Here is a 12,364-nt window from a genome sequence, read left to right as displayed (position 1 = left end):
AAGATAGAAATATTAAAATTAAAAAAATACAAAGGCTAAAAATGATCAAACTAATGTAAAATGATAAAATTCATAGTTTATACAAAATATAAGGACTAATAACGAAATTTATTATTAGTACTTCTAAGAAAATGTTTAGCTCAAGCTCTAGCTTTTCCACTCAGAAATGTCCCTCCCATATGCTATAAGGCACGTGTTGAGGTTCTCCCGCTCATCGCTTTCTTTTCAAGTATTTGAGCTCTCAACAAAATTAAAAACAAAAATCTCGTAAGGGGTTTCAGGTGAATGGCACTTCACAAATTTCTGAAAATCAAATAAAATTTTTGGACAAACAACACTTCACAGATTTTTTCAAAGAAAGTCGAAAATTTTCTTAACAAGTACAATAATATATTGTAATAATTGATGTTGATTATAATTGTTTTAACGAATGACATATTAATTATATAAATGTACTTTGAAATTTCTTCTTAAGAGGAAAAAAAATGTAAACTGTGCATATATATGTGTGTGTGGGGGATGTGCCTCGCATTTATCGGATACGTTATGAACACTTAAGACAAGAATTGAGAAGAAATTAAATAGGAGCAGAAAGTCACGTGACGTTGGGACAAGGAGGTCTCGAGCATCGAGACAAGAGGCCACGTGGGGATGAGCTAGGTGAAGCATGTCAGGACGACGTAGCGTTCTTGGCAGCCAAGCAAGGCTGCGACGTCATGATGAGCAGGAAGGTCACGTCACGACAAGGCGACATATTCTGCTCAAATACAACTACAGTTTTTGACTCTCAATATGATTTCTCTCTTAATCGAGCTCTATTTCATCCAAGATTATTTTAGACATATTGGACTCACATCCCAAGCCTATTTAAAGGGTTTTTGGAACTCTGTTTAGTAACAATTAAATTCAAAGAATTAGATTTGCTTTTAATATTGCTTGTGTGAGATTTCTTAAAGGTTTTCGAGGAGAGTTTTTGTATTTGGGATATTTGGATTTCTTTTGAGAATTGCTCTTTGTATTCGGGTTTTGGATACTTTTCATTGTTGTACTCTTTTGTTTGCTGCTTAGTAAAAAGTCAAAATTTTTTTTATCCGTAATTTTTTATCTCTCAGTAAGGATTTTTTATATAAATACTTATATTCTTCTTCACATTTACTATCTCGTTGTTTATACGTATCAATCCCAATAATACAAAATATGCTAGTTCAAAGTCGTACAAAATAAGTCACACGCATCATAACTAATCAAAATATTTTATATAAAAGAATATTAATAATTATGTACGGTACTAATTATTTATTTCCACTTCAGATTATGCTTTTTCTATTACAATTATTTATTAACCATGATCATTTTTTATACAAAATCATGATTAATTTTTTGAATAGAAACAAAATGTCACATTTAAATCTAATTGCAGATATAATTATATTATATACATGTGAATCGCATAAAAATAATGGCCAAAAAAATATGTACATAAAAAGAATTTTAATCACAGTGGCCTACAATTGTGCAGCTTAATAAACATGAAATTTGCAAAGTTGTTAAGATTAGATTGGATTAATCGGATAAATTAGGGAAATTTTCTTTAAACCAGTAAAAAACTTAGAAACCCAGAATTTGACTTTTGTTTTCTTTATTATTTTTTGAACTTTAAACAAAAAAAAGGTAAATTATAGTTAAGGTTATTAAACTATTAATAATTTACGTTTTGATTATTCAATTTCAAAAAGTTAATAGTATAAACTATTCAAAAGTTTTCGTTTAAATTACCAAGTTGTTATAATCATTATTGTATGACCTTTTTCATTCGCATTGTCTGCACTAATGAAAAGCTTTCCTTCCTCTTCTCTTTTATAGTTCATTTTTTTTATAAAACAATTTTGAACATCACGAATCAACGAATCAAAATTTAAGTAATTTTTCTTCTTCGATCTTTGACACTGATTGTTAAATCGATTTGCATCTAAAGTATATTCTTCTACTCGTTGATGGGTACTAATCTACTGTATTGATTGTCCAATAATCTCTTGGAGCTCACTAACCGAATTTTATTTAAAATTTTTTTAAACAATCAGTTACTTAAATGAAAATTTTCGAATAGTTCAATGACATAAATGAAAACTTTCGAATAGTTCATTGATCGTTTTATAATTTTTTAAAATCTAGTAAGCAAAATGTAAAATTGATAACAATGTAGTCAGCTTGAACCCAGAAATTGAAGATGCTTTGAGTATTTTTATCTTTAATTTTTGAAATGATTGCATCGAAAAAATGGAACCAAGTTCAAAGAATAATGTTACTGTGGTGAGAGATGCGGCCTACCGTAGCCTTGTGTCACCTTTTAAGTTAAAAATATTTGTATGCTCTTTGTTTATGCCATTAATTCGCAATTTTTTATTTTGTTTAATTTGCAATGAAGAAAATGGATGTCAATTTCAGCACAAAAGTGGATTTATTCTTTCATTCTTTAATTTTCCACTTACCAATTACCATATATCATACAAACAATATTTCATTGTAAGAACAGTTCCATGATCCTTACATCAACAATAATAAAAATATATAATTATGTCAAATGTCAAAATTTATATATGATATCTATAAGCCGATTTGTATGTATGTATGTATGCATGCATGCATGCCTACAATCATTGAAACAGTATGCCTTATCATCTGAACACAGTCATTGAGTGTTCTTTTTTATTTGTATATATATATATATATATATGCATGAATCTCACAAGTGAGTGAAATGGTATTGGCTAGTATAAAGCAAAAACATAGTACACTTGGACAAGCTTAAACAACACATCAAGAGGGTTCTGTAGATTATTCCAACACCTAATCTGTATATGTATATATATTTAGTGGTAACATTAACGTTATTCCTCTCTACATGAGATAGTGGTGTATATATGCATATACGTATATATATGTGTGTGTGTGCCACTTTATGCAAAAGATAAGCACAATACAAACCTACAACAAGAACCTGCTTTTTTTTTTCTTCATCATCCAAGCTTTTAAAAATGGCACCAAAAGCTGTTTTTCTCTTCTTAATGTTACTTAGTTTCATGTTTTATTCTTCAAAAGCTATAAGACAGAATCAGTGGCAGTTCTTCAGCATCATGAAAGCCTCGTTATCGGGAAATCCGTTGTCTGATTGGGAGGTAAATGAAGGGGAAAGTTACTGTAATTTCACAGGAATTAGCTGCAACAATGAAGGATATGTTGAAAGTATGGACTTTTCAGGCTGGTCACTCGCCGGTAATTTCCCGGCCGATGTGTGTTCTTATCTACCGGAGTTACGTGTTCTCGATATCAGCCGCAATAACTTCCGTGGAAACTTTCTTAATGGCGTCGTTAACTGCTCTGTCTTGGAAGTGTTCAACATGAGCTCTGTTTACCTAAATGCAACATTTCCTGATTTATCGAAAACGACATCTTTACGTGTACTCGATTTGTCATACAACCGTTTTCGAGGTGATTTCTCTATGTCAATTACTAATCTTACAAATCTCGAGGTGTTGTACATCAACGAAAACGATGGATTGAACTTATGGCAACTCCCGACGAACATTTACCGGCTTACTAAGCTCAGAATCATGGTCTTAACGACTTGCAAGTTGTATGGTCGGATCCCGGCATCCATAGGAAACATGACATCACTTGTTGACCTCGAATTGAGTGGAAATTTCCTTTCAGGTCAGATACCAAAGGAGCTTGGATTGCTTAAAAACTTGCAGCAGCTCGAGCTATACTATAATCAGCACTTATCCGGAATGATACCTGAAGAACTCGGAAATCTGATGGAGCTTAGAGACTTAGACATGTCGGTCAATCGTTTGAGTGGAAGCATTCCAACATCGATATGTCGACTTCCTAAACTTCAAGTCCTACAACTATATAACAACAGTCTTACAAGCGAAATCCCGGGCGTTATTGCAAACTCGACAACCTTGACCACACTGTCACTCTATGGAAACTTCTTATCAGGACAAGTTCCTCAAAATCTGGGGCAGTTATCACCTATGGTTATTCTAGACTTGTCTGAAAACCAACTATCGGGTTCGTTGCCAACCGAGGTTTGCCGTGGAGGTAAATTGCTCTACTTGCTTGTCTTGGATAACAAGTTATCTGGGAAGTTGCCTGATAGTTATGCAGATTGTGAGTCTCTTGTTCGATTTCGAGTTAGCAATAACTATTTGGAGGGACCAATACCAGAAGGACTTCTTGGTCTCCCTCATGTCTCAATCATTGACTTGGCTGATAATAATTTTACGGGCCATTTTCCGGGTTCAATAGGAAATGCTAGGAACTTGTCTGAGCTTTTCATGCAGAACAATAAGGTATCAGGTGCTATACCTCGCAAAATCTCTCAAGCTATCAATATGGTAAAGATTGATCTCAGTAACAATCTCCTGTCTGGATCAATACCTACAGAAATCGGCAATCTAAAGAAACTAAATTTACTTGTGTTACGAGGTAACAAGCTCAGTTCATCCATCCCGAACTCCCTTTCTTTGTTGAAATCCCTCAATGTCCTCGATCTTTCTAGCAACTGCTTGACTGGGAATATCCCAAAGAGTCTTAGTGAATTGTTGCCTAACTTCATCAACTTGTCGAACAACAACCTTTCCGGTCCGATTCCTCTCTCGTTGATCGAAGGTGGATTGATGGAAAGCTTTTCAGGCAATCCAGGTCTTTGTGTTACAGTTCATATTCGAAATTTCCCCATATGTTCTTCACACGCTTACAACCACAAGAAGCAAAATTCTATGTGGGCAATCATAATATCAGTCATTGTCATTACTATTGCAGCTCTCTTGATTCTAAAACGTTGTTTCAGTAACCAAAGAGCCGCAATGGAACATGACGAGACCTTGTCTTCATTGTTCTGTTCATATGACATGAAGAGCTTCCATAAAACATATTTTGACCTACATGATATCCTCGAAGCAATGGTCGATAAGAACATAGTAGGCCATGGAGGATCTGGCACTGTGTATAGGATTGAACTCCGAAGTGGAGATGTTGTTGCAGTAAAGAAACTATGGAGCAGAACAACAAAAGATTCTACTTCAGAAGATCAGTTGATTATAAAAAAATGCTTGAACACCGAGGTCGAGACTCTCGGAAACATAAGGCATAAAAACATAGTCAAACTATATAGCTACTTCTCGAACTTCGATTGTCATCTATTGGTTTACGACTACATGCCGAATGGAAACCTTTGGGATGCTCTTCATAAAGGATGTTTCCATTTAGATTGGCCAAACCGACATCAAATCGCACTTGGGGTTGCACAAGGCTTAGCATACCTTCACCATGATCTATTACCACCTATCATTCATAGAGACATCAAATCAACCAACATCCTACTTGATATCAATTACCAACCCAAAGTTGCCGATTTCGGAATAGCCAAAGTATTGAAAGATTCAACCTCTACAATCATAGCAGGCACATATGCGTACTTAGCCCCTGGTAAGACAAGTCATGTTATTTCATATGTTTTTTTCTTTTTGTTGTTGTTGAACTTAATTTGATTGTTGGTTGACAGAATATGCATATTCAAATAAAGCGACAACGAAGTGCGATGTTTATAGTTTTGGGGTGGTGTTGATGGAACTAATAACAGGGAAGAAACCAGTGGATGCCGATTTCGGAGAGTATAAGAACATTGTATATTGGGTTACAACAAAGCTGGATACAAAGGAAGGGGTAATGGAGGTTATAGACAAGAACTTGTTGGGGTCATTTAAGGATGAGATGATTCAAGTTCTTAGAATTGCAATGTGTTGTACATGTAAGAATCCATCTCAACGTCCAACAATGAATGAGGTTGTTCAATTGTTGATTCAGACAGACCCTTGCTTAACAGATCCTTACAAGTTTTCAACAAAGACCAGAGAAGCATCAAATGTCACAGAGAACCAATCAGAAGAGGTAGAATCATAACAACCTAAAGCTTTTTCTCTTTTGATTAGATTTTGCTGATTAGTGGCTTGTAGATTCTTTCTTTCCGTTTTCTTCTCTTGTAAGGACCTAAGGAATTTAAATCACTATAAACTGCTTTATGGCAACACACAGCATGTATATGAAATCATTGCATAGCTTCCAATTGCTTTGTTTTCTCTGTATGTATGTATGTATGTATGTATGTATGTATGTATTACATAACATCATACACCTGGCAATCTTGTATTTGTGGTCTCCCAAGAAGAATGAGATTTTAATGGGAAAAAATAGTCTTTTAAGCATGGTGGAGAGTCCATATAGAGAAGTGGAGAAGCTATGTTCAATGGAATTGTTTTCAACCAAAAAAAGAAAGGGTATCAAAGCAAGCTTGGCCATTTATACAAAATCAAAAGATAAAAATCAGGCACAACAAAAAAACAGTATATATATTCATTCAAAACAGTACATGAATTGTTCTAAAAAACCCAGATTCTAGAAGAGTAAAAAGTACCTAATGATAAAACTTTTTTACTGAATCAGATAGTTTACCAACAAGAAGGAAACAATGCTTGTTATTCACAACGATGGGTTCTCAAGTTGAGTTGCCCACTTTGTGCCTGAAATGATAAAAGCAGTGGTAGTAAATTGGTAAAAGTGGGTTAAACAATTCAGAATAAGAAAGTTTTAAAAAAATGTAGATGATGATGATGGTTGATTGAAACACTAAAAAGGCCACTCATATATGAAGAACTTGAATGCCTGATTAAAGTGGCTTAACAGGGTTGAGCACTTTACAATGTTTTTTCCATGAAAAATTGAATATAAAAATATTGACATTTACTAGCACTTCCATTGAAATAGTAGAAGACATCAACAAATTGGTGTCATGATTAACAATTGGGATTTTATTTGATTTACTGATAGCAAAGTGGATTATATACCATCAATGTATAAATAAAAACCTGAAAAAGAGATCAATGGAAGATCATGATAGATTGACTTTGGAGGAATTTAAGGGGCCTTCTCTAGTCCAAATGGATGAATGTTTGGACTTCCTTCTTGGATCAAACAAATCAAGAACTTCCATTTCTTTGGGCTTTTGACAATCTTTTGACACTTTTTGGATTAAGAAAAAGGATTTTAGGTAGGGTACTATAAATAGAATAAGTTTTTACATAATTTCAATTATTTCTTTAATGATTAAGATATGTTATAAGTTTTTGTATTTTTTTATAAATTTGAAATTTAGTCCTTTTGTTTTTCAGATTTTAAAATTCAGATCTAATTATTTATTAAATTTAAGTTCATTACAATGTCTATTTTTTAATGATTAAGATATGCCATAAGTTTTTGTATTATTTCATAAATTTGAAATTTAATACCTTTATTTTTCAGATTTTAAAATTCAGATCCAAGTATTTGTTAAATTTAAGTTCATTACAACATCTATTTTTTAGTTTCATGGGTACTAAGTGAGTATTGTTTTTATTATTCAAAATGTCACATAAAAAATTTTAATAGTATTAACAATTGGACTTGAATTTAGAAATTTGAAACGTAAAGGGATTAAATCCCTAGAAATAAAAATATAAAAATTAATTTCTAAATTTGTGAAGAATATATTTAATTCTGTTGTTAATTGGGATGAATTAATTTATTCTGATTAATTGAAATTTAATATTTAAATGTTATTTTGGTTATCATTGACCTCTAATTTTGCTGAAAAGTTATTAATATTTTAATTATGTTTGGTTTTGGATTTTAGTTTATTTTAATATTTTGATTGGATACATAACGTTATTTGTTTGCGTCATCTTCAACACGAGTTACAACTTGAAGAAAAGTTACTAGTGAGTTAAAACTTATTATATTCTAATTGACATATTTTTTACCAAATTTATATGGACTTTATTTTAGTGAATTATAAAAATTATTAGCTGACTTATTAATGAAGTCAAATATGCTAAATCAAATTAAAGATTTTCAATACAATCTAAGTTTCCTTAATAAGAAGATTTGATCTTCAAGGATATTGATACTAAGAAGATCTTTGCCATTATGTGGACTATGAAAGACCTATTTTGTGGCTACTTTAGTGGAATTAATTGATTTTAATTTAACAAACATGGCTTGTTTAGGTTAAATAGAGGAATGAACGAGCACTATACTTGTTGGTATAGAAAATGTTTTATTGAGTGTAGATGTCGGAAGTAGTTGAATTGAATCAATTAATTTATATTTAAGTTTTGAGGAGAATTGTCTAGATCAGTATGGGAATGATGTTACTACTTGGTGAGTGAGTGAAACTTATATCATAACTTGTACTTATTGAGAGCATAATTAAATAACTCTTTCGGCTAGGCCACACAAATATAGAAAACTTTCACAACTTAAAAAATATATATACATTTGGACTAATATTTGATGGAAAAAAAAAACAAATTCTTCAACTTGTATCATAACTAAACACTTGACGCACTAATTGGTGATCATGTTGTTGATTTTTGTGCAAGATGGGACGTGTTTTAGTGACCAGATCCCCTATGTTGGACGGCTCAATTTTGTTTACTAGAAAGTTAAAATGATGACTTTCATTAAGTCCATGAATGAAAATGCTTGGTGTTAAACTTTGACAAGTTGGGAACCTCCTATAAATGTTTTAGGTAAATTTGAGACAACCTGTACAAGTGAGGAACATAAGCTTGCTAATGGAAACCCCAAAACTCTTAATGCTATTTCTTTGAAGTTGGTGAACAAGAGTTCAAGAAGACTTCAAAGTGCAATACAAGTAGAGAAGCTTAGTTAATTCTTGAGACTACGTATGAGGAAATTAGCATTGCGAAGGAACCAAAGCTTCAAATGCTGACTACAAAGTTTGAGACCTTGAGGGTGCAGGAGAAAAGGATTAAATAAGAAGACCCTATGTATTACTTGGAGTGATATGAAAACTCATCCGACTGTTTAGAAGAAGATGAGGAGCATCTCAACAACTATGTTGCCTTCACTACTCAAGTTACTTCATCATATTCGACTGATTCAAAAGCTGTTAGTAAGATTAAATTTAAGGAATAAATAATTTTAAAAAACAAGATTAATTAATTTTATCAAACAACATAAATTACATTGAGTACTTAATTTTATTAATAGATCAAACAATTTTTTAATTTTGAGGCTAGAATTTGCAACTCATGCACTTGATATATGATAGGTTTTATATAAGTAATGTCAAATTCAGAATATCTTAATGCAAGAAATTTATATGTGCCTTTTTTCTCATTTCTGTATGAGTTCTTAAAAGTAGTCTAGATATCCCTTGGTGAAGTTATATTTCTGTAAATGTTATATAATCGATTTGTGAGAGAATTCAAAATGAATCCACAATAAATGAACTCATCTTCTTGTCTTGTACTTCTCTCTTTTAAAGTAACATCAGAATTTGTAGATGTTGCTCTGATAATGGTTAGAGATTTAGATCGAGAACATAAAATATTTTCAATACAGTAACAAAAATATCATCTTTTTCTTTTTGTGTAATTGGTCCCATTAAACTTATCTAACTTGATCATATCTTGATGAACTTTTAGGCTTGAAGTTAATTCAATCTCCATGTAGAACATGCTTATAATAAAGCCTTAATATTGTTAAAAGAATTTATAGTAAAATAATAATAATAAATAGACTTTGAGGCGTGAGACAGTTTCCTTAAGGCTTTATTATACTTCCAAGAATATAATAAAATCTTAAAACATCCAAAGCATAATAGTAAAAATGACTATCATAACAGTTCTTTAAATAAACAAAGTAAAATTACTTCTGGTAGTCACTTAACTATTGTCAAAAATTGGCCGATTGGGTATTAACCGATTGGCATTATTGCTAATGCAGACGTGGGTTTGAGTACGTTGAACCCCTTTATCCTCCTATTTAAGGTTTAAAACTTACTCTAAATAATATAAAACCCGTAAAGTGAGCTTAATTATGCAATCATCAGGTTTTAAAAAAATATTTTTTATTGGTGTCGTGTGACATATTGACAACACCAGATTAAAGTGTGATAAATTAAAATGTTTAGGTACTTGATATGAAAAAAATAAGCAAAAAGGGGTTTATGAAATAATTTCCTAAAAAGCATATTTGGTACTGCCTAACAATGTGGCGGCAACTTATTTTTTATTTTTTAACAACAATCAATCTAAAAGAGAAAAGTTTTATATCAGTGCCACCAATATGTCATGCGACGTCAATGATAATTGGGGAAAAATAGGGTGATGTCATCAACTAGTCAAGTGACATCAATATTCATTGTAAAAAACATCTTATTTTTATAACTAATTTAATTCTTATACTATTTTTGTATTTAATTAGTATTATTTTTATAAAAAATACCCCAATTTATTATTTCATAAAATTTATTGCGAACTGTTTTTTCTGTTTTGTTTTTTTAAGATAAAGGGAAAAAAACATATCGGAGTCAAACTACAAACAGACCAATCTGCACATTTGGACAATAATTCTGTAAGGGATCTTTACCTCCAGTAAAATTACCCAAAGAATATTAATAATTAAAAAATAAAAAAAAATATTAAAAAAACATAAAGATTCCTTTTATCAATTATTTTATTGTTTATTATTATATTTTTTAAATTTTTAGTGGTTACATAAATATAAGACCATAATTTTTTAAAAAAATTTAAAAATAAAATATACACATATTTAATCCGATTCAAATATTATTATTAAATAAAAAATGCATGGGCACAAAGCTTTCGTTACTGTTATTTTTGTTTTTGCAGATACAGTGTAAATGGAGGTCAGAAATTCAGAAGAAAATAAGTACCAAAAATAAATTAAAAAACAGTCCATGATTTGCTGTCACCATAAAAAAAAAACAGAGTACCCTCTCTGTTATTTTAAATTAAAAAATTTATTAATCATAAAATGAAATGAAAATTTAAACATAGTATATTTAATTTTTGAATTGTTTATTTAATATTTCTACGAAATTTTAAAATATTTTAATTGATTTTGTAGAAATATTTTATTTTTATATTTTTTAAGAGATGAATATATTTAATTTATAAAAGTTTTTTTTGGTAATAAAAGTCTCAAATTAAATTTTAAATTGATTTTAAATTTTAAAATATTTTAATTAAAATTTAAAATATCAATATTGTATCAATTTAGTTCTTTTATCAATCTAATTTTTTCCTTAGATATTAAATGACAAATTGCGTAAAAATTGGAGGTGACTTTAACTTCTTCTTTTTTTTTAAAAGATTTTACAACTACAATCACTAATACATGTATTCAAATCTATAACCAAAACCAATTCAATATAAAATAAAACCGAATTGAAAATCAAAATATATCCGACTAAGGACCACACATGATGGAACTTAGACTTAGAATACATACGGTGAGACTTAGAACTAGAATAAAATTAAGAGAAACCAAAGGTGGTATTTTTGCATGCTAAGGTTTGAAAGTGGACATTTAAGATCTTAAGACCTCATAGGCCGGTTAATTTTAACTTTTGAGGTTTTAACATTTTTGTGGTTTTCATACTTGTTTCAATCGTTGTTTTTCAGTAAAAGTATCATGGACTCTTCCATACTAAGAGTTAGATTGCATTTTACCCATCCAACTAAAAAAATAGACAAATTAGTCATTGTACGTTAGTTCTAAGAGCAAATTGATCATTCTGTTAAAACTTTCATTCATTTCTACTATTAAAAACAGATCTTTGCACGTCAACATGCGATATACGTGGCACACTACATGTCACTATCTAGTTATTTTGTCAGCCATGCTAATTTTAAATAATATGAATGGATGAATTTTTAATAGGAAAATATTAGTTTGTACAGGGACTAATTTACTCAATTTTTAAGTAAATGGGATAAAATATAATCTGACTCTTACTAATGAGCCTCCATAATACTTTTACCTCATATTTCTTTTCAATTCTACATATTCTAATTTTTTACATGTCTAGTTTTAATATGATCCCTACGTTAAATCTGAGTTGACGTTTATAATTGAATCCGAAGTAACAATTAAGTTGATGGAAGAAAATGATTAATAAGATCTTAATATATATTTTTATTTTTCAAGGTATTTATTGGAGCGAGTCCAGTAACTAATTTTCTGCATTCTATAGGCTCATTAAGAGGATAGATGCTAACTTTCTAGTTTTAAAACTGTTTCAAACTCTTAACTACTTGTTAAGATAAGAAAATATTGATATTTTTAATAGTGGAGTTAAAACACTTTATTTGAAGAATTTGGTACCACCATTATTTACTTTTTGGTTGGACCAAATTATTGAGAATTCATTGTCAGTATTATAAATTCCTCTCCTTTTTCAAAATCAATTCCCTTTTTATTGGCCTTTTCC

At 30.6% G+C, this 12,364-nt stretch overlaps 1 protein-coding gene across 1 annotated transcript; it reads left to right on the top strand.

Annotated features, from left to right (window-relative positions):
• Window positions 1-2,969: 2,969 nt before the first annotated feature.
• LOC107930555 (receptor protein-tyrosine kinase CEPR1) lies at window positions 2,970-6,130 on the top strand. The gene is made up of 2 exons (XM_016862222.2): window positions 2,970-5,493; window positions 5,570-6,130. Exons 1-2 carry the CDS (start codon window positions 3,036-3,038, stop codon window positions 5,965-5,967), a joined length of 2,856 nt encoding a protein of 951 aa, XP_016717711.1. The 5' UTR covers window positions 2,970-3,035; the 3' UTR covers window positions 5,968-6,130.
• The last annotated feature ends 6,234 nt before the right edge of the window (window positions 6,131-12,364 follow it).

This window comes from Gossypium hirsutum, chromosome A06 (assembly GCF_007990345.1).
Source record: "Gossypium hirsutum isolate 1008001.06 chromosome A06, Gossypium_hirsutum_v2.1, whole genome shotgun sequence".
NCBI classification, from domain to species: Eukaryota; Viridiplantae; Streptophyta; class Magnoliopsida; order Malvales; family Malvaceae; genus Gossypium; species Gossypium hirsutum.
Note: the sequence above shows the minus strand (reverse complement) of the source record. Positions and strands in the feature narration are given on the sequence as shown.

What these genes read in the sequence shown, in the direction of transcription:
- LOC107930555 (XM_016862222.2), top strand. Translation starts at nt 3,036, where the DNA reads ATGGCACCAAAAGCTGTTTTTCTCTTCTTAATGTTACTTAGTTTCATG. An exon ending in ATATGCGTACTTAGCCCCTG is followed by an intron (nt 5,494 to 5,569) that starts GTAAGACAAGTC and finishes GTTGGTTGACAG; the next exon opens with AATATGCATATTCAAATAAA.